Genomic DNA, 24,284 nt, shown 5'->3' with positions numbered 1-24,284 from the left:
TACAGGATATAAGACAATGTAATAATCAAGAAAACAAGTTAAAATACTCAGTTGACATCCTGTGTTGAATAACAGACCTGGAGCATGCCAGTAGACACTGTATATTCTGAATCATGTGAATCTTCAAGCATCTTAAGTAGGGCAGTTCAGATACATGGTGATGTGTAGCTAGAATGCATGTAGTTGTTCAGATTATTATATACCTTAATTCTCTCCATGCTTGCCTCCACCTGAAGTTGGTCCAGCAGTTTTTGTGCCTGAACAACACTGTTACTGCTGCACATCTTTCCAGACATTGGCTGTAGTATAAGACTCCTATTACCATATGTTGATTCAATATCCCCCAAAAGGAATGACAAGAAAAGCATTTAGAGCAATAGTTTGCTTGATCCAGAGAGTCGGCTCAGGTTGTTCAAGAGAGCATAGTCAGAGAGGCTCCTGACTCTCCTTTTTGACCCGTACCCCCTTTTTATTCACTGTTGGGGCCACTTCAAAGGCCCTGTGATATTGAAGGTCATATAACACAGTTCTGGAAATGTCACAAACATCACAGCCAACACTCATGAAAATATTACTGGTAAACGCATTATGTTATGCTTCAGATATGCTGTCCTTTAAGCTACAATTATAAATAAGTTTAAAAAAAAGGTATATGATTTGTCGATTTCTGCAGTAATAGCAAGGTGGGACATTTGAGGTCTTAATCTATTAATTTGGTTTTATGTGTTCTTAGTGGGCAGAAGTACAAGGTGTAAAAAAAAAAAATAGGCAAGCATACATTTTTTATTAGATGACTCCAGACAAGGAACTGTAAATGGGTGTGTGACACAGTAAGTATGCAAGAATGTGTTAATTATAGGAAAACAGTTTGAGCACTTCAGCAAGACTGGTATTAACTTAGAAGGACAGAGAATGATGCTCTAGATAAGTATGTTTACTAAAGTTTAGTTGTAAAGTAGAGATTGCACCTTTTTTTTATACATCGTTAGTTTGTTGAGTGGGCGGTTATTTGCAGAGTAAACAATGAACTTATGGATATTCAACACTTTTTAAGTCTAAACAAGCCAGCCAGAATAACATCTACACCACACTGAGGTGTAGGTGCAGGTGAAAGTAGTCCTGCCTAAATAAAAGGCTTAGGTATATTTTATATAAAAATCAATGACATTGTTAGTGAGTATAATGATAAAATAATGTCGCCCTGTGTCAGTAGGGTTTTAGGTATTCTGTGCTCCTCCTTTACATAGACTATACGTGGGATAGGACAAAACATTAGCAGCAACACCTTTTTGACATGGTGTTAATAAAAACTCAGCATTATGAGCTCCACACATAGACAAGACTTTATGGAGACAACAGTACTGATTAATGAGGTAATACTTCAATGGGACTTGCGCAGAATGCAGTTTGGTCAAGTTTGTTCCTTCGCGGTTTCCGTAGTGTGAGTTTCTATGCGGCGTCCCATGCGTTTGTTTACAGGAATGCAAACAACCAGTAATTGTCTTTCTTCTGTCTGCTGACAGCTGCTTAGTACCCAACCACCTTCTTCACTTCTTCACCCATCACCTCTTCAAGAATAGGTACGTTTTCATCTCTGTTTGTGTTATTTAACCAGGATCAAAGTCGGGACGTAACCAGCTCACAGTTAGCTTGTCTCAGCTAACTTACAGACCACGTGGGTTAAGTGTTTTATATTATTTTTTGTCCAGTCAAACACTATACATATTTTTATGCAGGTAATCCTCTGTGCAATGAATTATTGATGTGAGGAAACGAAGCTTTTTGAAGCGTTGAATCAATATGGGGCCGCTGTGATGAAAATGACTCTATTATTAAAAGGGCGAAACCTGCTGGTCAACTCTTGATACTGCATTTGTATTTGTAAATCGATTGGACATGATTTTAGGGTGTCTGCAGGTCTTGAGAAGTCTTAAAAACATTCGATCAAGTTTCCTCTAAAAATCCCAATTAAGATAACAAAGTGTTTATAGAGTCTGTACTAAAACACTTAAATATTGTCACCATTAACAGCTGTAAGCTCGTCTCTAATAATAACAGGCAAAAGTTGGTTTTAGTAAGAGATGAATGTCTAGCATTTTGAAATGCATTTTGAAATCCATTTTATGCGGTTTCTCTGGGTCCATGTCGCACTAATTTAATTGTGTCATTAGAAATTGTTGTTATATACTGCAGGGAAGTACTGAAAATGTGAAATAATAATAATAATAATAATAACTAATTCGAGACCATAAACCTACTGGTTTTCCATCATGCTTTAATTTTTTTTTGGCCAGTATGATTGTGAAACAAGTATAAAAATGCATTCTGTGTGGTATCAAAATATGAAAGGTTTAAAATGCCCACATAAAAAAATCAACCAATGGAATAAAGTGAAATCCAATGCACATTGTTATTTGTATTTCCTGTTATGTATTCATTTACTGTGCAATAATTAAATGAAATAACATATTTTACACCAAAAAAGCCAAACATTTCCAAGTTCCAGCTTCTAAATTGTGAGCATTTGCTGCTTTTCTGTCTTATGTGATAATAAATAGAATTTTTAGATTGTTGGTTGGACAAAACCAGCAGTATGAAGACGTCACCTTGGGCTTTAAGAAGGGGGCATTTTTCTACAGTGGCCAAGAGAGCTTAATGCACTGCAACCCAAGAAAACCACCTGCATGTCTGTTTGCTTGTCTTTTCTTAATGTGCAGTGTGTTGAGCTCTCTCAGCCGCTGTACTGGATTAATTTAGAAAACAGTTGTCAGATTAATGCATAATGAAAATAATCTTTGTTGCAGTCCTGCTCAGAAGCACTCTGTCAGTCCTCAAGAAGTTGTAATTGCTGTTGACCTTCTTCAAAGTATTGAAAACGTACATAAATGAGAGATTTCAGCGTTTGATCAGTTTGCACAAAAAAATTGTGTAAATTGATTTACCGGATTAAATTGAACTTGTTTTAAATTAAACAACACAACACAAAGACCACAAAAACAAAGGGGTCTGACTAGTTTTTCCATTTTTTTGCTCAGACCGGTAAAACTGGTTATCCATTGGTGTATTACAGCTGTGTCATATTACATAATCATTAAATATGCTAAGAAAACTACTTACTGGCTCCCTGCTTTCTGCCTCAGAATCTTCTCTATTGCAACAAGCACATCACAAAATGTGCAGTGATGTAAAGTTCAATGTCAGGCTGTTATATAATATTATTGGATCATACCATCTCTTTTCAACTGCTCATTTATCAGATACATTTTGCTCAACAACTGGGAAGCTCTTGGCTAAATTTTCAGTATATGTCAATCAGAGATCACATTAGATCCATCCACCAGACATGTGACAGTGACAGTGTCCTGCTATTTTTACTTGATCAGGGCTCTACTGGGCATCTCTTTGATGATGACCATCCTCCTAACACAGTTTTGTTTCTGCAGAAGAGATGGCAGACCATGCCCCCTCTGTTGCAATGGAGGCCGTCCTTAAGCCCAGCTGCAGCCTGCCAGAGGACATGCCGAAGATCAAAGGCTACGACTTTAACCAAGGGGTTGATCACCAGGCGGTGCTCAAGTCCTACCTTACCACGGGTTTCCAGGCCAGCAGTTTTGGCTTGGCCGTCCAGGAGATCAACACCATGGTGAGAGGACTGGGTGTGTGGTTTCTTATAAAAAGCTCTAGTAGCCATACAGATAGTTTTGGTTTTATTGGTGCAGATTTTAAGATGTTTGATGAATGGGAACCAAAGCTTTAAATGATAGTCTGTCAGTGTAGATTTGCAATGTTGACCATTGTTGTCTAATAACTGCACACCCACAGATAGAGAAGCGTCTCGAGCCAGTGGAGGCAGATGAAGGAAATGAGGCCAGTGAATCCTCCCACGGCTCGGGCTGCACCATCTTCCTGGGGTACACCTCCAACCTCATCAGTTCTGGAGTCAGGGAGAGCATCCGCTACCTGGCAGAGCACAAAATGGTACAAACTTATACACTATCATAATTATCCAAGTCTGCTCACAGTTAAATGTCCCTGTTGTTTCACATCTAAAACAATTTGACAGGAGAAATGCATTAGTTTCTGTTTTGTTACGCTGTGTTAGGTGGATGTGATTGTAACTACAGCTGGAGGCGTAGAGGAGGATTTGATCAAGTGTCTGGCTCACACGTACTTGGGAGACTTCTCCTTGCCTGGCAAGGAGCTCCGCCAGAGGGGCATCAACAGGTTGGCTGCTAGTGATTCAGTACACCTCTCACATTGACATCCTCAGAAGGATGATGATCAGGGTTCCAGCTATAAACGTGATACCACTCTCATGTCTACATGCTAAATATGAAACTTTAGTCATCCAGTAATCGCAAGGTTAGTGGTTTGATCCCCAGCTCCTTTTGTTCACATGTTGGAAGTGTCCTTGGGAAAGCCATTCAAAGACGACCATTTATGCTAAGCTAGGCTAACTAACTGCTGGCTGTAGCTTCGTATTTGGTGCACAGACTTGAGAGTGATATCAATCTTCTCATTGAGCTCTTGGCAAGAAAGCAAAAATATTTCTTTAAACATGGAAATGTCAGTGGCAATACCATAAACACAAGTGTACTTGTTTACTTATTCTCCATTATACTGTATGTCAACATAACATCATCAATAGCAGATGTGCTACGTGCTCAAAATGACAAACACATGATGCAGGAGTATCATAAGATACCCATCTTAGAAGTCCCTGTTCAACCTTTTCTCCTTCATCTCTCCCACTTCTACCTCCTCTGGCCTCGCTGCATGCAGGATAGGGAACCTGTTAGTGCCCAATGATAACTACTGTAAGTTTGAAGACTGGCTGATGCCCATCCTGGACCAGATGTTGTTGGAGCAGAACACAGAGGTGGGATATTGTTTGTCTATTGCGCCCAAAAACAGTGGAAAGTTTCAGTAGCTGTTAGTCCAATATCCTTACTGACACACAGCTGTGCAGTTAGGATGTTCCAGACTTTTATCTTATTGTTTGTATCATATGACATGTGATTTGTGACCTCTCTTGTTTCAGGGCACACGCTGGACTCCTTCCAAAATGATCCATCGGCTTGGCAAGGAGATCAATAACACTGACTCTGTCTATTACTGGGCGTATAAGGTTAGTTCATACTGGTAGTGTATTGTATCATAAGTGAACAGGAGATAGAATAATAACTATGTATTTACAATTTTACAAAGTGATGTACCAAGAAGACAAGAAAAACAAAGGAAGGATGCGGAAAAATTACTTAAAACTCAGAAAATAAAGACGAGTTGCAGCAAAAATGGTCTTGATTTTTTAAAAGATTGTCTGAAAGTGGTGTTAAACTGAATTTGTGACAAGTCTGAAGTTAATTAAAATGAGTCGCAAGTCAAGTCTAGAGTTGATTTTGTTTTTTAAATCCTGGATACAAGTCAACATTTCTAAAATTCTGTCCACGTTGCAGTATATGGATTATGATTTAAAAGTGCGTCCTGTGCCAGTGAAATCAGCGGACTAGTATGAGTTGATTGAATTTACTAATTCTGTTACGTCTGTATGTACGGTGTATTTTTGTCTACGGTGCCTTTTTGTCTGATCAAATCAGTAAATCAGTAAATGTCCTGTTCTTCCCTTTCAGAATGACATTCCAGTGTTTAGTCCCGCGCTGACAGACGGCTCTCTGGGCGACATGATATACTTTCACTCTTATAAGAACCCCGGCCTGATATTGGACATAGTGGAAGGTAGAAGCAACATTAGTGGTCCAGATCACGATCACCAAAACTGCCTCAGTGTTATCAGTTGGTCATGTCATTGATGTGTACTTTATGTCAGATATTCGCAGGTTGAACAGCAAGGCGGTGTTTGCCAAAAGAACAGGAATGATCATCTTGGGAGGAGGGCTGGTCAAACATCATATAGCCAATGCTAATCTTATGGTAACCAACTTCTTGTGATCTTTGTTGCTTTGTTGGCTCTACATCAGATTTTGTATACAATTCTGGAAAGTTAAGAAAACTCTAGATTGACACAGTTCTGTGAGTTTTAGTTAAAAACCCATGATCATTTTCCATGTTGCAATATTTGTCATTGAGAACAATCTTTTGACTATATATGGACATTATGTAGTTGACTGTTATGGAACCACCGTCAAAACACTTGAGGCAGAACAACAGTCGTGGCCAGCAAAGCAAACCAACTACAACATGCAAAATCCTCTGTCTCCTGGGCTCAGTTTTCTCTCTGGACACACTGTCTCTCCTTTGTCTGTCTCCAGAGGAATGGAGCCGATTACGCAGTGTTTGTGAACACGGGTCAGGAGTTTGACGGCTCAGACTCTGGGGCCAGACCTGATGAGGCCGTGTCCTGGGGCAAGATCAGAACAGATGCCAAACCCGTCAAGGTACCGACATTTATCCGGGCCATATTTGCCATGACCAGACCAAGACTAATGTCAACATTATGTTTCATTTATTACAGATATATCTGCAGATACTCTTGTTTAATAGAAGTTATTTTCAGACGTCTTCTGCTTCACTTTCAAATATTTCTCAGCCCTTACATAATGCACCTGAACTGTTTCAGATGTGGATTTTTTCCTGCATGACTATTGAACATTAGTGCAGACGCAAACGGAATCAGCTGACAAACAGACAGTTGATCTTTAACGGTTAACACACACTGCTGATGTGTAGGTGGTAGGTGAAAAGTTTTCTACACCTACATCATGTGACAGATTTGAACTCCGCTGAGCAACAAATGTTGTCCGGAACCACACTTAAATGTCAGAAGCTGGTGATTTAACACACTTTATCATCTATACTCTTGACCTAACATCTCATTGGGTGTTGTGGCCATTTTAAATATCAATAAATACAACAATTTAAGTCAATTTTATTTATTTATATAGCACAAAATCAACATAAAATAAAAAGAGACAATGCAAACAATCCTGACTTATTTATAGATGACTAATCTATCAATTGTGATCACATTTTTATATCACATCTGATTCAGGCATTGGCAAGGTGATGATCAGACAGGCTTGATGCATACAGTGTATTGAATGGCATTGACTGTCTCTTAGATATAACATACTGCTGAGAAACATCAATAAAACTTCTGCTATTATTTTTTATTATTTATGCCGTCAAGTATCCACAGTTAGGATTGTTTGAAAACAAAAGCAGTGCCTTAATTAGAAGTAACTGTGTTTCATTGAAATAAATTTCATGGGGATAAATGTGTTTGGACATAGTTTGATGGCACATCAGAAATGCAGCCAAATGACGAGGCTGAGTATTATTTTGGGCCCCTGAAGCTGGAAAGAAAGGCTGTTTCTAACTTCCTAACAAAAGGTTTGAGTGGTAATCAGGAGCTGTAGTCCGCGCTTGGGCCTCAAGATGGCGATATCTGCTCAACGTTAGATCCAAGGGTGCAGCTGGGGCCAGGACTTCTGGCATCAGAGCACCAAAAAATGAAAATGAAAACCAGGGACCGCACTCATTTAAGTGTTGTTAGTGTGCAACATTACAGAAATATAACAACGTTGCATTCTTTGTTCCCAGCTGTACGCAGATGCCTCTTTAGTCTTCCCTCTGATAGTGGCCGAGACCTTCGCTCTCCATGCTGACAAGATGACTGCGAGCAAGAAAAAAGATTAAACGGTTGCCTCCTTTAATGCTCTGTTAGAAACACCAACCAGCTTTGATCCTCTGATTCTTCTCCTGTTTGTCTAATTGAAAATAAGAGTTTTAGCTTCTGAACCTTTCTGGAAAAAAACCCCCACATGTTTAAGGTCAGGCAACTAAGGTAACATCACAATGTTCTCATACATACAACGCTGCAATCGAATAACTCACTGAATGGGAGTCAGTGGGAGGGTTTCCTGTCTTAATGCTTTCCATACCAATATTTACTTGTTAAAACAAGTACTGTTTTTTTCTCTCTTATTCAGATAGCTGAAATAACATGGTTGCATGCTATAGCACGTACCAAAGAGACGATGTAGAATGCGTCAGATTTTAGCATGTGTGTGTGAGAGAGAGAGAGAGAGAGAGAGAGAGAGAGAGAGAAAGAGAAAGGATAAATACACACTCAGGCAGTTTTATTTAAAAAGAAAGTTTGAATTTATTTCAGTTTAGTTGTGGCATGATACAGTCACTTTAATATTATTTATGTGAAGAATCCTTTTTATATTATTAAACTTACTGTCAGGGGGGAAGATGTCTTTGTTTAGTTTAATAAATCATAAACTGATCATTTTTCCTTTTATTCAATGAGCGTTTAGTGGACAACTGGTGTTTGTGCAGTACGTCTATGTCAGAAGTCCACAGGGGGGTCCTGAATGTGATCTTTTTGTCTGAAGTGATGAAAAATAATATTTAGAATATTAAATACAATTTGAAAAAAACCTCAGTTGCATCTGAAATATGTCTAGAAACAAAAAAGTGGACTACACGTGGCCACAGAAAGTGTCTTGCTATTGAAGGCATAACCAATTTTCCAAATAGACCACCGAGAGATACATTTATCTATAAACGTATATTTTTTTTTGAGTTGTAAAAAAAAACTCAGATATCTTTCTGTAAACTCGGATTCAGCTTCCATCCTTTTGAAATGTCTGTTTTTAATAAACAAAAAGACAAAACAAACGCACAGTGCGGTGTGATTCTGCAGCCAGAGTTTGTCATTGAAACGTTTTACGAGTCTGTCTGAGATTGTCTGGAGAGCACCTCCAGTCACCTTCATACCGTTTGTGAGATCCTCCCTTCAAAGCATGTACTCCAGCTTCTCGTAAGAGCAACTCTCAACTGATGCATGTGTGTATTGTTACTGCTTGCTCATACACAGACAAGCAGTTATAGGTGGGACTCTCAGCTCCTTCCCCTTCTGTTGTCAGCAGAATCAACCACATAATCTCGTAACAATGATAAAGACATTTCCCATCACAATGCATCAGTCTGCTGTTGTGGGAAAGGATATTTCCTGTGGTTAATCTCTGTTCCCATATCCTTAAGCTTTAGCCAGTGTTATATTCACAACCTGGTTATATTTGCAGCTTTTAGAATGGAAATCTGTGTGTTTAGTAAATTAACTGAACCCTTTGTGGGTTGAGTTGTTTAAAGTTTCTTTTGTAGTGGGAATATTGACCTTTTCATTTTTGGAAACAGAGATGGAGAAGTGGAATTGGAACTGGGATAAGGTCAACTTTCCCTAAACCTCAGCCCTGTGTGTCACACACACACACACACACACACACACACACTCACGAGTTGGGCGTTCCTGTCTTGGTACAAACTGCTTTTCCATTCAGTCCTTCTATCATTTCCTATTGGCGGTGGCACAGTGTGTGTTTACCCAGGGCTTGACAATTAAATTTTTTTTTTTTTTTTCAAAGGCAGCGGTGTATGAATTTTCAGCCTATAGAAACTCATGTTTGTTCTGTGCTTAATAGAAAGATTACAGGGAAACGGAGAGGGCTGAAAAGAGTGAGATAGAGACTCTGTGCATGTGTGTGTGGATGAGCTGTAGTCACGCTATGATAATATTGTGTGGCGTCTGCACAGAGCAGACAGTGTTTGCCCCCTCCTTCTCTGCGGAACAATCAGTACACTGTGTGATGTGCAGGGCCACAGCAGTAATAATGGCAATTATGTCTTCTCCAGGGGCAGATTGGCAGCTTTTTTATGGTGAGAAGCAAAGAGCCAGACACGAAGGGAGAAAGAAGGAAAACACAGGAGGGAGAAGGGGGGGGGGGGCTGACCTGCTGCACAGCTGCAGGGTGGGGCGAATCTGTGAGAAGTGGGGGGAGAGAGAGAGAGAGAGAGGGAAAAGAAAGGAAATACACCGAGGATAGATTTGTGCACATTTGCATATTTATATCACTTTCTGATTAGGTTTGTGTATGACTGTGAGATTGGGTGAGTGCTCCGTCCGGTTGCATTGGCCCAGCTCCTTATCTCCACCTCTGTTTACCTGTTATGTTGCCATAGGAACTCCCATCCTGGGAAGCCTATTGGCCAACCCGAAGAGGTTGAGGCAGGTGAGGGAGTGCAGGTGCGTGGGAGGAAGGAAGAAAGAAATTTTTTAGAGTGAGGGACGAGACAGACAGATAAACATTCAGATACAGAAGGAAAACAATAAAGTAATAAATGTATGAAAGGCGGATGAAGATGATTGGAAGCAGGACAAGCTGAGTAAGACGGTGTTAGAGAGACCTCATGCTGCTTTCTCAGAAACAGGAAGTTGTCAGTTGAACCGCTGTCTCCTCTCCTGACGCAGCTGATGACGACCATGTGTCACTGTTGCTATAGTAACCACGTAGCAAGGACAAACATCCGGATGACAACTTACTGTTGTGACACCATTTAAAAAAACAAAAAAACCTAATTTGTTATAAAAATAATAGTGAGAGGATGTGGTGACAAGTTCCCCTTTTGCCTTTCGGAAGTCCAGGTACAGATGCATAAGAAATGTATCTCTTGTGACTTTTCTCTAAAGGAAATGCATTCGGATGTCACTGATCTAAGATTATTCAGTACTGTAAGAGTAACTTTACCATTATGTCTTCACATTTCCTCCATATTTCAAGGAATGAAAAAAGCACGGCTAAGAAAGAGAATTGAAAGCCGCATGATCATTACTATGATGTAATCCAACTTCAAGTCACTGTGAGATATAAATTTACAATATCAAAAATTACGCAGAAGTGAAAAAATAGAAAAAGTTGGTTTCGCTTTCCTCATTTGACCTTTTAATATGTAATTGAAGCATCACTTGTGTAAATGTGAATTTATATTTTGCGAGTTCTTTCTCTTATTTGAATCTAAGATGTTTTCTGTTTTGACTTTTCTCCTGTTTCTGGTCTGCGCTTCTTTTCTTGATAATGTGAACATGTGATAGGCCTTCCACTGTCCTCTAGTTGATTACCTTGATTTGTAACACATCTTCTTGTTAGTATAAATGCCGGTCAAGTGACTGTTGTTCCTATCCTGATGAAGGTTTGCTGATCTTTATAAGTGGAAAAATAAATGCATCTGAATTATGTGTGTGTGGCTTTCAGTTCTCTCTTTCTTGATGCCTGCCTGCTAGTCAGCATCTCACAATGATAGCTGTGTTTTTATTGACAGTAAAACATGGTGTCATGAAACTTTAGCCTCTTTGTTTTCTTGATATTTTTTTTCTCTCGCTCAATGTCTCATGAAGACTTTCAGATATGCATACGTGTGGGAAAAGTGTCAGACTGTGCAGCGCTCACAAGAGACAAAGGGTTAATGTTGCAGAACTGCACAGCAAGCTCTTTGTGAAGTGACAACTTTTGATCAATCTGATTTTTAATGTGAAACAACAATGGAAACATGCTGTGAAAAACTTTTACCATCAGAATTTAAGGTCAGTAACAGGCAACCAAATGCAAACTTTCATTTCAGGCAAAAGACAAAAACCAGCTTTATTTACTGATAAACACAAGCAAGGAGAGGAACTACTGTTATTCAGTGAAATGTCCTGGTGATCTGTGTTTGGACTGGAAACCAGGAGATTTCCTGTTCTTGACCTCAACAAAGAGAAGTAGACAAACAAGGTGATGAAGAGAAAGTTAAGATATGACCCATAATGCACGTATGCATTCACATACACACACGAAGGATATACTCACTCTCTCTCTCTCTATATATATATACATACACATAGAAACATAGATGTGCTATATGTAATTCAGTCTTAATATTATGTTAGTGATTTTGTTTAATTGATTCTTGATGCTTCGGCAATATTGTGACATTCATGCCATTAAAGCAAATTTGAATTTGATAAAAACTTAATATTTTAATATTGCATTTGTGATGTAAGATTTATTGAAGATATGATTGACAAAACAAGACACAAGTACTGCTTTTGAAAAGAATTTCATTTTATTGTAATGTTCATGAAACCACATTTGTTTAATTTGTACATTTTGTTTGGAAAAATAAATACAAGTGAAGAAACTGCAACACAGACCTTCTTTCAACAAAAAAATAAATCATAAATATACAAAAAAACACAAGACACAAGGCTGGTTTGGCTTTAAATGAACAAAAAACAAAAACAAAACATGAACAAACACTGAAAACAACGACAGAAGTACTTCGGAATCTATAAATATATTTTTTTAAACTTTTACACTGATTTTTCATTAAAAGGAGCTGATATGGTTTCATGCATGAATGTAGATTTTTATGGTCTGTAAATGCTATAAGCAGGCATGAATCCAATTGAAGTGTTTCATTACAAAATATGAATGTTCACATCTGTTGTGGAAAAAAAATGCAGCTGCGGATTCAGCGAGACAAATCTTTAATAAACATTTACATACTCTTCAACACAAACATAGACTTAAATGAAAGTTTCATAACTGTAAGTCATTTCAATGCAGGTTTCTTTAAGTCATTTTAATACAGGTATTATAATGATATTATAATGATAAAGAAGTCAGCTGTGTGTATGTGTGCGTGTGTGTGTGTATGTGTGTGTGGAAATGAGACCAGTCCCCTGTTCCTGCTGAACTGAGCCAGCCGACGTCACACACTGATTATCAGCACAGCAGGCACAGGAGACCGACCCAGCAGGGGGTGAGGGCAGGGAGGGGGGGGCAGACAGAGGTGATCTTACACACACACACACACACACACACATAAATTAGACCAACCCGTACACAAGACAGACAAATACACACTGATGCTCATGCAGAAATCAACAGGTGGAAGCATAAACAAAACATGAATGCACGCGTAAAGTTACACAAATCTACACACACACACACACACACAGACACACAGACACAGACACACACTGCCCCCGAGAGATCCTGGCAGCCGCTGATACAAATGACGACATAAGATAGCATATTGCTCGCCCAACAGGAACAGGAGCAGTCTTCGACACTAATGAGACAGCTGACATTTAGCAGACACTGACACACTGAAGCCGCACAATTTCAACTAATTCAACAGATTACCAGTCATTACAAGAAGCTCACAGACAGTGATACCTACTTCCATAAACCCCTCCTTTACCACAGTGCATCACCCTGACAGTCTCGCACCATGGTAGTGAGTCACCCATGAGCCACACACGCACTTGGCTACGCATGCTGTCGAACTTCAACACATACTGTCACAGCACAGGCCTGTAAAAAGAGTCTAAGAACAGTTTCAAAAGGCAAATTAAGTCATCAGCTCTGTGCCTTTGTTTACACACCTACACAATATCTACAGAGGTATAAATTTAGGCCTTTGCTCATCTGGTGTCGATGTGAAGGGCGGTGGTTTGATGCAGCGCAGCCCCTCCCTGACCTTTACTCTCCCTGCTGCAGGCTGTGGCCCTGTGGCGGCAGAACTTAACCACTGTGAACATGGCAGACACTCACTGTTCACATGTGGGTTAAGTCCTGCTGCCGCACAGCCAGGCTGTGAGCATCTGTTCATGACACAGAGCGAGATGGGCGTGTGTGTGTGTTGTGTGCGAGTATGCAAATTAGAAACATGGGTGAGACTGTGCGCGAGTTAGCGAATTAGTGTGTGAACGAGAAAGAGTCGCTCTTATTCGTGTCAGCCATTGGAAATCCCTGGCAATGTGATTCAGTCCTGTAGTCTCAAAAATCACTCTGCCAGGAATTCCCCTGGCCAACAGAGACCACTAGACAGTTTGTGGTGAGAAGATGTCAAAGCATGCAAGAATACTAATAAATAAATTGACCTCCGGCATCATTGTTACCTGTAATAGTTAACATTGCTGCCTAATTAGCTGTATTGCGCATCTAAAGTGGTCTGATTCGCTACATCTTTGTCATCCACAGGTCATAGCCGCTGCGCTCTCTCTCTCTCAGTCCTGGGTGTACTGTATGTGCATGTTCCTCGTCAACTCCCAGACTTCCCGTGGCCTCTTATAAAAATAGCTTTTCAATGACAGAATGGAGAATTAGGCTAGAAGGAAGTGGCCAGTCAAGTGGCACTCCCTTTAAAAGACGTTTGCTCCGCTCTATTCTGCTTCTGCCCCTTTATCTGTGCCCCTTGTGTGAGGGAAAAAGGCTGGAGATCACTGGGCCGTGTTTCCTCTGCCGCTAAGCTACTGCTAAATGTCTCAAGAAATGATCAGGAATTTTCATGTTGTGTAAAGGAACTGATACTATGTTTTTTTTAGGTTATTGTCTAATTACTGTCTGTCAAATGATACCTGATAACATCCTTCACTAGCAAAAAAACAAGGACAAGCACATACACTCATCACGCCTGGAGCAGAACATATTATTGTGAATTCCTTTTTGTTGAATTTTACATGTCTGGACAGGACATATTTAAATAATTGAATGTCATTCCGAGCTCCAGATCCACACTGAATGCTGTTTTGCCATCCCCTTATTTTCAGCAGCATGAATATTCCACCAGGCACAAGGTATGAGTCAGTGGGACGCTTTTGGGGAACTCCAGACTCTAAATAAGTTTGAGCCGTCTGTTGTCGCTGTGTGCCTGCTGCAGAGCTTTGCCAGGATCACAGTGAGCTTGGGCACCGTCACTAATGCTGTATCATTGTTGTCACAAATCTGCTGCAGCCAGGTCTGAATGTTTGGAAAGAGCTTCCCAAAATAGTAAAAAAAGACCTACTTCTCATTTGATACCGTGTCTTTAACAGAATTCAGTATTTTTTTTTAATACCACTCAACTAAGCAACTTGCGCTAAGCAGCAAACATAAAACTCAGCAGACCGTTTTCTAATTTCCTCCAGGCCAATGTTCTTTCTCTCAGTCTGTGGTCCAATCAGCCAATAACACTAATTTAGAAATCGCTCAGAACACACAAATTTTGGTGCCACTGAGAAGAAATTAAAAAAAAAAAAAAAAAAAAAGTTGCTTCTTTCTCTGTGTGCTCTCTCTTTATATAAAATGTCTCTCTTTTACTCTCTCTCTCACAGATTACAGTACAAGAAGCATTTTTGAGGCCCAGGCTGGATCGGCATAATTTTAGGGCCAGGTTATCTGAGATATTATTATCACATTGTGGCGCAGCTCAGTCTTACAAAGCACTCCACTGTTTAGTCACCCAGTTCATGGAAAACTAAAATATGCACATGAAAGTGTCTGTTTCCACATGGTCACAATCAGAGGTGCCGTCTTAAGAAAGAAGGTCGTTTAAGGTCCCAGCACCCATCAAAGACAGCACGCTAACTCCTCTTTAACTCCTCTCCATCGACCTAAAACCCTCTATCCCGCCATCCTTTCATCTGGCAGTGGCTCATCTCGTGTGTTATTTTCTCTGCCTTTTCATCTTTTCCATCGGTTTCTCTCTTCCCCCTTGCGTTCCCCCGGTCGAACCCGCAGCCGTTAATGTCTATGAGCTCATTCCTTCCCTTCCCCTGTAATGACGGCATTCTGGTTGACGCATGCTGTCCAACACCTCACCTCAAACACTCGCTGTGAGGATCTCAACATGTCTCACTTTTGCGTTTGGCCTGTCTTGTTTTTTGGAGTCCTACATTGGAGCCAAGCAATGCTGTTGTTACACTTTTCTCAAATTGGATGTTTATTATGGTTAGAAATAATCATAAGGTTCTGCAATGTGGGCTGCAACTCATTGGCAGCTCATAATTGTGCCAACGTGTTGCATCCTGACGGAGGCGTGGAATAGGAAAATTAGTATCACTGAGTGACGATCGCCAGCAGATGTACCCTAGTAAAGTACATGGCTTTCGGCCTTGTGTGTGGGTGTTTTAGACCAGCGTGTGTGTGTGTGTGTGTGCTTAGCTCCTTTTAGGGTGTACAGATTTTAGGGTGTACATTGTACGCTATGTGTGTGTTCTGCTATGTTGATATTCGTGCACACGACGTACGGAGGTCCAAGTGTAGACGTGGCCACTGGCTGTTTTCACAGACCGTCTCTCCTCTTCAGCGTGAGTTCAGAATTGACATTGCCGTTTACACAAGGGCAAACAGTTAAGTGGAAGAGCCTCTGTTGAGACAGCTGGATCTCAACCCCTTGTTGTTTCAACACATATCTTCTCTCTCCCTATGCCCTTGTATGCACGCACACACATGCACACACATGCACAGGCCAGACACAATCTGGCTCTTTGCACACAATATGCTCACTATCAATAAACAAACACAGTTATGTCAGTGGACTGCCGGGCAAACACGGCATGTGCGTTAGCTGGGTTCTCACTCTCTCACTCTGTCTCATAAACCAGGAATAGTACAAATACATACCAATCTGACATCATTCGCACCTCCAGGCTGCGAACTGCTTCACAGAGCAAACAGTGAGCAGGGTAACCCCACAGGCTGGCTGTCCGCTGCTATTGTGCACTTTATTAGTAATTACTTATCAAACTGAAACATATGTCATTTTTATATCTTTCCATTGCATCAGAGAATTTCACAGAGGGCAGCTTGTTTCCAACCACAGCTTCATGTGAAATCAATATGTCTAAGTCTAATGGTTCAAGACATTATGTCAACATTGCACAAGGGTTACAATAACGTCTGAATTCCCTCCTTTAAGTGTAAATATGCCACGTTTGCTTTTCATAATTGCCGTCGTATCTATTACGCCTCTTAAAAACACTTGCCCTGATAAGTGCAGAATACGTCTCGCAGAGGAACAAAAAAGTAACTGTGAGTACCTCACCTGAGCCTTTTGCTAAGACCAAAAAGGTGAAGACCTGAGCGAGCGTGAGGAGGAAGGGTGCCTGACGCAGCAGAAACTGTGGTTGCATTTTCACTGCAACTTTTTTGCTTTACTTACATTTTCAAGACAATGTTTTTGAGTCTTCAGTCGGACCAATAACAGTATGAACTCAGAAGTGGAAGAGCAGACATCTTGACTTGGCCTTCTAAAATCTTTTGGATGGATGCTAATTCAACCATCTTAGTTTCTTTACCCCAAATACAGCAAAACAGTTGAAAAATATGTGAAAATGTGTGAAAATGCAGTACGCATCCCACCCACTAAAACCTAGATCTTTGAACCCACACACCTTTCACAGCACCACACCCTATAGCTCCCTGGCTTCCAGACAGAGTGTGTGTCTGGGTATGTGTGTGCATGTGAGTAAGATTGTATTTGTTTCATATTGCGTGTGAGGGTGTAATTATTGCTGGGGCTGTGACATTCAATGACATTCAAACAAGGACTCGTGATCTACTATGGTCTATGGGCCTTCTCTGTCCTTCCCTGCACTTTTCCTGAATCAAAGAGGAACGTTCATTGGCTGACCTGGAATCAGTGGAACGCGCCACATGTGGGACATTAGTCTGAGAATAAAAAAAAGTTTTTCCAGCTCCATATTAAAAAAAAAAAAAAAAAAAAAAGAGAAAAGCTCTAAGTCTCTTCAGGCTGTAAAGCTAGCCTCAGCAGTGAAGAGCCCAGCCCAAGCTCGTGGTCTGCTCCCTGTAGCCCAATGCGTGTAACCCTATCCTCTGCCTGATTCGTTGCCAAACACCCTTACCACCACCAGCCCTGTACTTAGTCCACAGCCGCACTGCTGCCACTGAACCACACATGTACAAATGGATGCAGAAACTGTGCACACACACACACACACATACACACACACCCACTTTTATTCCACTACGCCACGGTTTCCTGAGCCTGGGCCCATTCCTACGGATTGCTGCCGGGCATAAGCCGCCCCACCAAAGCCAAGGCTTGAGCCCTGGATTCCAACCTTCTCTCATCCTTCTGCTCCCTCTATTCCACCTTTCCTACATCCATCCATTCATCCACCCTTTTGGCCTTCCCTGGCAGGATTTACAACGTCATGATACCTCAATGTTAAAGGCAGAATAACAATATCTCCCACCTCTCTTGCCTCTCTCCCATGTCCTTTGCCTCAGAGGTTATCTAATGCCACAGTCAGTTGCATAGAGAGCAAAGCAGAACATCCCCTTTCGTTGGCCCAAATTAACTCTATCATGTCTCTCTTCTTTGCTTCACCCTCATGTTAACCTCATTCAGCTCCATTTTTGCCTTCTGCTGCCCAATTTGGCCAACACCAACACTCCCAGAGGGGAATCAGACAGCAGGACAGCGGACAGGAAGACGGAGGCGGCCGGACCTGAACTGTAGCTGAAACTGGGTTACAGCTACAGTAGCTGCTGGATTCCCTTCCTTTCATGGAGGTTTGGGAGCTCACAGACTTACAGGGCCTCTGAACAATGAGAGGAATGTTTGAGCGACTCCGGCCTCGTTTCACTACTACCATTACGTATCTCGGCTGCTTTTCTAGAACTTTTTATGACCTCTATTCCCGCATTGTGCTGCCAGCGACACCCCACGAAGAAGCACACAGAATGATGGACATGTAGACAGATAGACCACACACGCACGGGTAAACGGATGACAGACGTACACGGCAGCGTACGCAGACAGTTGCATAGGAAGAAAGACAAACAGGTAGAGGCAATTATGCAGTAAATCATTCAGACGGGTGGAGATATAATCCCCAAATCAAACAGACAGACAGACAGACACGCAGACAGGCAGACAGAAATTAAGCCATCCCATTCAAAGAAACTATTTACATCTGACCTTTGTAATGGAGCCGGTCCACAGTGGCAGACCGCAGACTCAGATCGGGGCAATATTCCAGTACCAATATTACAGTACATTTGAATAGCAGGCACATATTGCTGTCACTCCATGTGGACGTCTGTCCTGATCAACAGGTTGCAAGATTTGCTGTGAAGTGAGTGTGAAGTGCCTCTCTGTGGAAGACCAGTGGTTCGAGACAACAAAAAAAAAAGAAAGTCAAAGAAAAGTGTACAGATTTGCCGGGTAATAAAGTCATAAAACAGTAAAAAGGTAACAATCAACTTCTGAGAAGAAAGCTACACCTACCTGAGAGAAAACATTTTTTTTTTACTCCTTTCCTCCCGTCTCATTTTCACTCTCCTCATGCTCTCCAGTGTCACAAAGTTGAACTTCACAGTTGCCGGCCCCTCTCTCACCCTCTCTCTCTCTCTCTCTCTTGCTGTTCTTCTGTGTCTCTTGCTCTTTGTCTTTCTTGTCAGTCTCTCTCCTTCGGCTGTGCAGACAGGAGTGTGTGTGAACGGCGAGTGTGTCTGGGAGCCAGACAGGGTGAGAGTAAGCGAGTGGGCGGACCCTGCCCAGTGCAGGGGATTCCTTTATGACGATGTCAGAGGAGAGGGGCCCTCCCCTTCCTTGTCTCCCCTTTGCCTCCCCTCTCTTCCCCCTCTTCCCTTGTGCATGGCCGAGGTTGCTGCTGTTAGAACACAGGAAAGGGGGCAGGGAGATAATTGGCCACACAGCTGCTAATAAACGAGCAGAGGCTGTTTGAGTCAATAGCAGGCAGGAAGAGCTAAATGTGCAGTGTTTCAATGGACAAACATACTGAGGTGGTTTTGTTACAATGCTTTGTATGTTGAAGATGTTCTGTACAGAGGTGAGAATAGCAAGAAGTTACATGTTTTAAGTCAGATAGTCATCATATCTCTCTATGTCTGACAATGATCAGAGTGAACACATTTATCCTGCTGAGACACTGTTTATAAAAGCACTATAATAGCTGTTTCTTAGATGTCAGAACATGCTTTTAATATCATTTTGTAAAAAAAAATTGGAGACGTTTGTTACCTTTTTTCAAAAATCTAGAAATTCACAGTTGTGTGCATACATACGGATAAGTGTATTCATAATTTAATGATTTTTAATTGCAAAACTTTTAAAAACAGACAGAAAGAAGGGTAAAAACTATAAAAGCAAAGAGAAATATTGACAAGGTTAGAGCTAATAATTAACAGTTGTTGCATTTTATGGTGCAGCGACAAAAAAAACTTATTTAACTTTACATACATATACATCCATAGCGTTGGTCAAAGTCTTAATCTGATCAGTTCAGTTGTGGTAAACAATGCAGCATTAAGTGGTCTTGTCTCCTGTTCTTCAAGCTTTTTTTTTTTACACTGAAAGAGTAACTTTCAACTTGGGAAGGAGTTACAGTAATCTAAGCAAAAAAAGACAAAAACATGGCTGATTTTTTTCAGATTGCTTAAAACTAGACAGTGATTCAATCTGGAAAACATTTTCAGCCAAAAGTTAAGAAAGAGTGGGAGTGAGAGCTAGTGGAATGAGTCAACAGGTGTGCATAAAAGTTTAAATTTAGCAACTCTGTGTGATCAGGGCATCACATCTTAGTCACTGTAGTGACACTGATGTCTGTATTTTACCCATATAAAGAACAATAATAAATTCTCAATAACAGTGATTCAAATCAACTGACAGCAATGGTGGTTTCACTACTCAAAATGAGAGAACAGCTGAAATGTCACAGTATTTATATCATGGTCTTTACAACTTCAGATATGGATAAGGCTGGCACCAGTTTGGGATCTTTTCTGGACTCATATCACACTGATTGATAAGCCTGTAGTATGAAAGTTGTCTCCTGATAGTAATTAATATCATAATCTCTTGCATGGATATTCTTCTTAGTCATGTTATTATTTTTATGTCCCTTATACTACTGATTTTATTTCTATTGTGTTTTTTGTTTTTATTTTTTATGCCACTGTTGTTACATGTGTTGTAAGCAACTAGGAATGTCTCACAATGTGAAACACTGTACCAAAGATAAAAGCAATAAGAATTTGAATTACAAAAAAAAAAAAGATATGGTATAAGGCTATTGTATTTGTGTGTGTTTGTGAGGTGTTCATATCCAAGCTTGGTTTGATCTGCAATCTGCACCTGTCAAACATAGGACCCCCCCCCCCCCCCCAACACACACACACAGAGGGACAGTAACACGAGCTTCTGAGAGGTGCTATTAGAGGCTTTACGACTTCCCCTTCTTCCCCCGAAGCCTTTGGGTGTGTGTGTGTGAGCGACGAAGTCCTGCACAGACAACCACGCCCCTGTGAGAGCGGACGTCACACATTCCACACAAGCACACACACACATACACACTTACACGTATCTTAGCAACACATGCATTCAAGCTTAGTGAAATGACTATGCCAGTAAGACACATGACTACGATACAAGGTTTATCTTCAGATGGGATAATGTTTTGTTTATGGACCTCAGTTTCTATGTTGTCTTCATAAGGGATTAACAACTTTGCATAACAGCCGAAGTTGATGAAGTGTGACGAATGACTTAAACTTTTTGATTGCTGGTTAACAAAGATTAATTGTGTATGAGAGAGAGAAATGTTTCATTGAATTTCTCCTTTTCCCCACTCTCTCTGTCTCTCTCTTTCTTGCATATCTGTACTACTGCATGAACTCTGATCATCTCTACATACCATGTACAAGGTCAATGTGAGACTCAATTGTCAGATGAGCTGATAGAGAGAGAGCTAAATGGGTCGTCCATGTCATAAACTCATCACTGGTAAAAAAAAAAAAAATTCCATCTCCATTCTGTGGTCAAAACCCTGGTGCATGGTATGTACACTCCTTTCTTATTTTGCCTCACAGAGATGACAATTAGCATAGCCGCATGTAACACCAGTACTGTAATGACTGAGATGATGCAGATCGCAAAGAAAGATGCTCTCAAAAGCTTTTCATTACAAGGGGATTTAAGACAACTCTCAGTTCAGGGTTGGTTCTTTCAGTCTGGGTGAAAAATGATGCAAATAAGCCTGGTATGAAACTGTAAAAGGGAGACCATATCGTGCAACTCTCCCACCAACGCCAGTTTATTGAGAGCAAACTTTGGTGCGGAATGTTCTGCAATCATTCCTGCTGGCAGTGAGGGTAGTGGTATTTGGAAAACGGTGCTGAAAGAGAGCTCTGTGCTTCTTCTTCACCTACGGCCTCTGTTCTTTATGGTTCTGTGAAATATTATCAGCTCTTTGTAAAGACAGGTGATATGTAAGCACTGTTGTAAATGTTCCCACTGTGTGTGTGTCTGTCTGTCTGCACGTCTGTGTCTCAACTGATGAGTCCATTCTCAAAAGATAACAGTGACAGGTGTAGCTGTACCAGACAGTGGTGGAAGTACTCAGATCCTTTACTTAAGTATTAAGTATTTAAAATATTATAAGATTGAAATATTGACCTGATGTCAGTGGTGGAAGAAATACTCAGATCATTTACTTAAGTAAAAGTATCATTACAGCAATGCAAAAGTACTCCATTACAAGTAAAAGTCCTGCATGAAAAATCCTACTTAAGTAAAAGTACATAAGTATTAGCAACAAATGTAGTTAAAGTATTGCAGTAAAAGTAGTGGTTTGGTCCCTCTGACTGATATATTATTATATATGACATCATTAGATTATTAATACTGAAACATCAGTGTTAGAGCAGCATGTTACTGTTGTAGCTGCTGGAGGTGGAGCTAGTTTCAACTACTTTATATACAGTTAGCTAGTTTAGTCCAGTAGGTCCCAACCTAGGGGTTGGCCCCCTCCAAAGGGTCACCAGATAAATCTGAGGGTCGTGAGATGATTAATAAGAGAGGAAAGAAGAAGAAACAAAGTTCTGATACACAAATCTGTTTTCAGTTTTTGGACTTTTTCTCTAATCTTTGATTTTTGGTGAAATATTGGATCATTTGAACATTTATTGAAATGAAACCATGCAAGAAGTCTAGAGGGAAAAATCATTGTTTGGTGGAGCTGTTAACAACTCACAGACATCTGTAATGTGACCCTGACTACATTCTGCTTTTTGTAAGATGTCACAAGCCAAAAAGGTTGGAAACCACTGGATTCATCTTTAACAATGTGTTGTATTTTAAAAGCTTGTTATATTATCCATTGTGTCAAATCTTCATCTGAAAAGTAACTACAGCTGGCAAATAAATGTAGTGGAGTAGAAAGTTCAATATTTCCCTCTGAAATGTAGTGGACTGGAGTTATAAAGTGGCATCAAATGGAAATACTCAAGTAAAGTACAAGTACCTAAAATTGTACTTAAGTACAGTACTTGAGTAAATGTACTTAGTTTCTTTCCACCACTGTGTAGTGGGTTAGGTTAGGTAGGGTTAGGGTTAGATAGGGTATTTGCATTTGTGTGAATTAATATGTATCCATTGTGCACATGTGAAATAAAGAAGTCATACATTGCAGCACTGACCTCAGAGGCTGCTCATGAGCTCCAGTGAGACTTGTGGGTAAATTTGTGGTGTCATAGTGGAGTTGGGTCATCTTTACTTAATAGTTCATTGAGAAATATACTCCATAGTATGTTCTGTTCTGGTCTCTTACCACAGAGGTCAGAGTACAGACTTATATATATATGTGCAGGTGTTCTTATGTACATGAGAATATTTCAAAAGGTGTTATTCTGTGTATGGTCATACACTTTACATGCTTATACGTGCATGTATTTCAGTGCATATATATCAGTAAAAATGTGTCTTTAAGTTGCAGTGTGTACTATGCATGCATATATGTATTTGTGTGCGTCAACTGGTCACACGGGACATTCGGCTGAGTGACCATCTTAGACAGTGAGTCAGACAACAGTAAGTGACTCTAATCTGGGCCACAGGGTCTGGGAAAAAAAAAATCAACTTCCATTTGGTTGTCATGGTGAGTCAGATCGAATTATGCAACAAGCAGTGGAAAATGGTTTTGGAACGAGAAAGAAATGCAGGAGAAGGAGAGAAAGAGCTAGTGCCAGCTGATCCGTGAGGTATCAGCTTTACCCAGCTTTAACAGACACGTTGGCGAAGAACAAATTTTCATTAACGGCAACAGTTACTGCAAACTCGTTCACACATAAAGGTTTGGCAGTTTGACAGTCCTCTGCTCCTGGTCAATGAGATGCTCTGCCAATGCCTTGCCCAAGGGTATTTAGATAAGTTCTTACGGGCAAGGAAAGTGTTCACTTTCTCTGCCCATAAATTTTGTCATTTTGAGTGAAATGTCTCAATGACTATTGGATGGATTTCCATAAAATCTGGTACACACATTCATGTCCATCTCAGGATGAATAGTAATAACTTTGGTGAGCCTCTTACTTTTCATCCAGTATCATTATCAGGTCAAAATTTTAATTATTTATGCAAAAATAATGACATTCCCATCAACCTCAGCTACTTTGTGTTTAGTGCTAAGTCTAGCATGCTAATACACTAAACTAAGATGGCAACCACGGTAAACTAATATCTACTGAACATCAGCATGATTGTCATTGTGAGTGTTAGCATTTTCATTGACGTACAGCCTCACAGAGCTGCTAGCTTGGCTGTAAAATCTTGAGTATTGATTCCCTCAATGAGTCCTCCTCTAGTCAGAAATATATTTCTCTTCTTGTTCCTTCACTGTGATGTTTCAG

General features: G+C 40.5%; 1 protein-coding gene and 1 long non-coding RNA gene across 2 annotated transcripts; one reads left to right on the top strand and one right to left on the bottom strand.

Annotated features, from left to right (window-relative positions):
- The first annotated feature begins 1,414 nt into the window (after positions 1 to 1,414).
- On the top strand, positions 1,415 to 11,039 carry LOC122966455 (deoxyhypusine synthase-like). Its single transcript, XM_044330694.1, has 10 exons — positions 1,415 to 1,580; positions 3,444 to 3,643; positions 3,823 to 3,978; positions 4,103 to 4,224; positions 4,783 to 4,879; positions 5,042 to 5,128; positions 5,631 to 5,736; positions 5,828 to 5,931; positions 6,270 to 6,395; positions 7,561 to 11,039. The coding sequence occupies exons 2-10, from the start codon at positions 3,449 to 3,451 to the stop codon at positions 7,654 to 7,656; spliced, it is 1,089 nt and encodes a 362-aa protein (XP_044186629.1). The 5' UTR covers positions 1,415 to 1,580; positions 3,444 to 3,448; the 3' UTR covers positions 7,657 to 11,039.
- Positions 11,040 to 12,178: 1,139 nt separating this feature from the next.
- Positions 12,179 to 19,511, bottom strand: LOC122966456. Its single transcript, XR_006398398.1, has 2 exons — positions 18,868 to 19,511; positions 12,179 to 18,734 (listed from the first exon to the last, which is right to left on the bottom strand). It is a non-coding gene; the product is annotated as an uncharacterized LOC122966456 (long non-coding RNA).
- Between the last annotated feature and the right edge of the window lie 4,773 nt (positions 19,512 to 24,284).

The sequence above is a fragment of the Thunnus albacares genome, chromosome 17, assembly GCF_914725855.1.
Source record: "Thunnus albacares chromosome 17, fThuAlb1.1, whole genome shotgun sequence".
NCBI lineage: Eukaryota > Metazoa > Chordata > Actinopteri > Scombriformes > Scombridae > Thunnus > Thunnus albacares.
The sequence above is the reverse complement of the archived record's forward strand: the minus strand, read 5'-3'. Positions and strand labels throughout refer to the sequence as shown.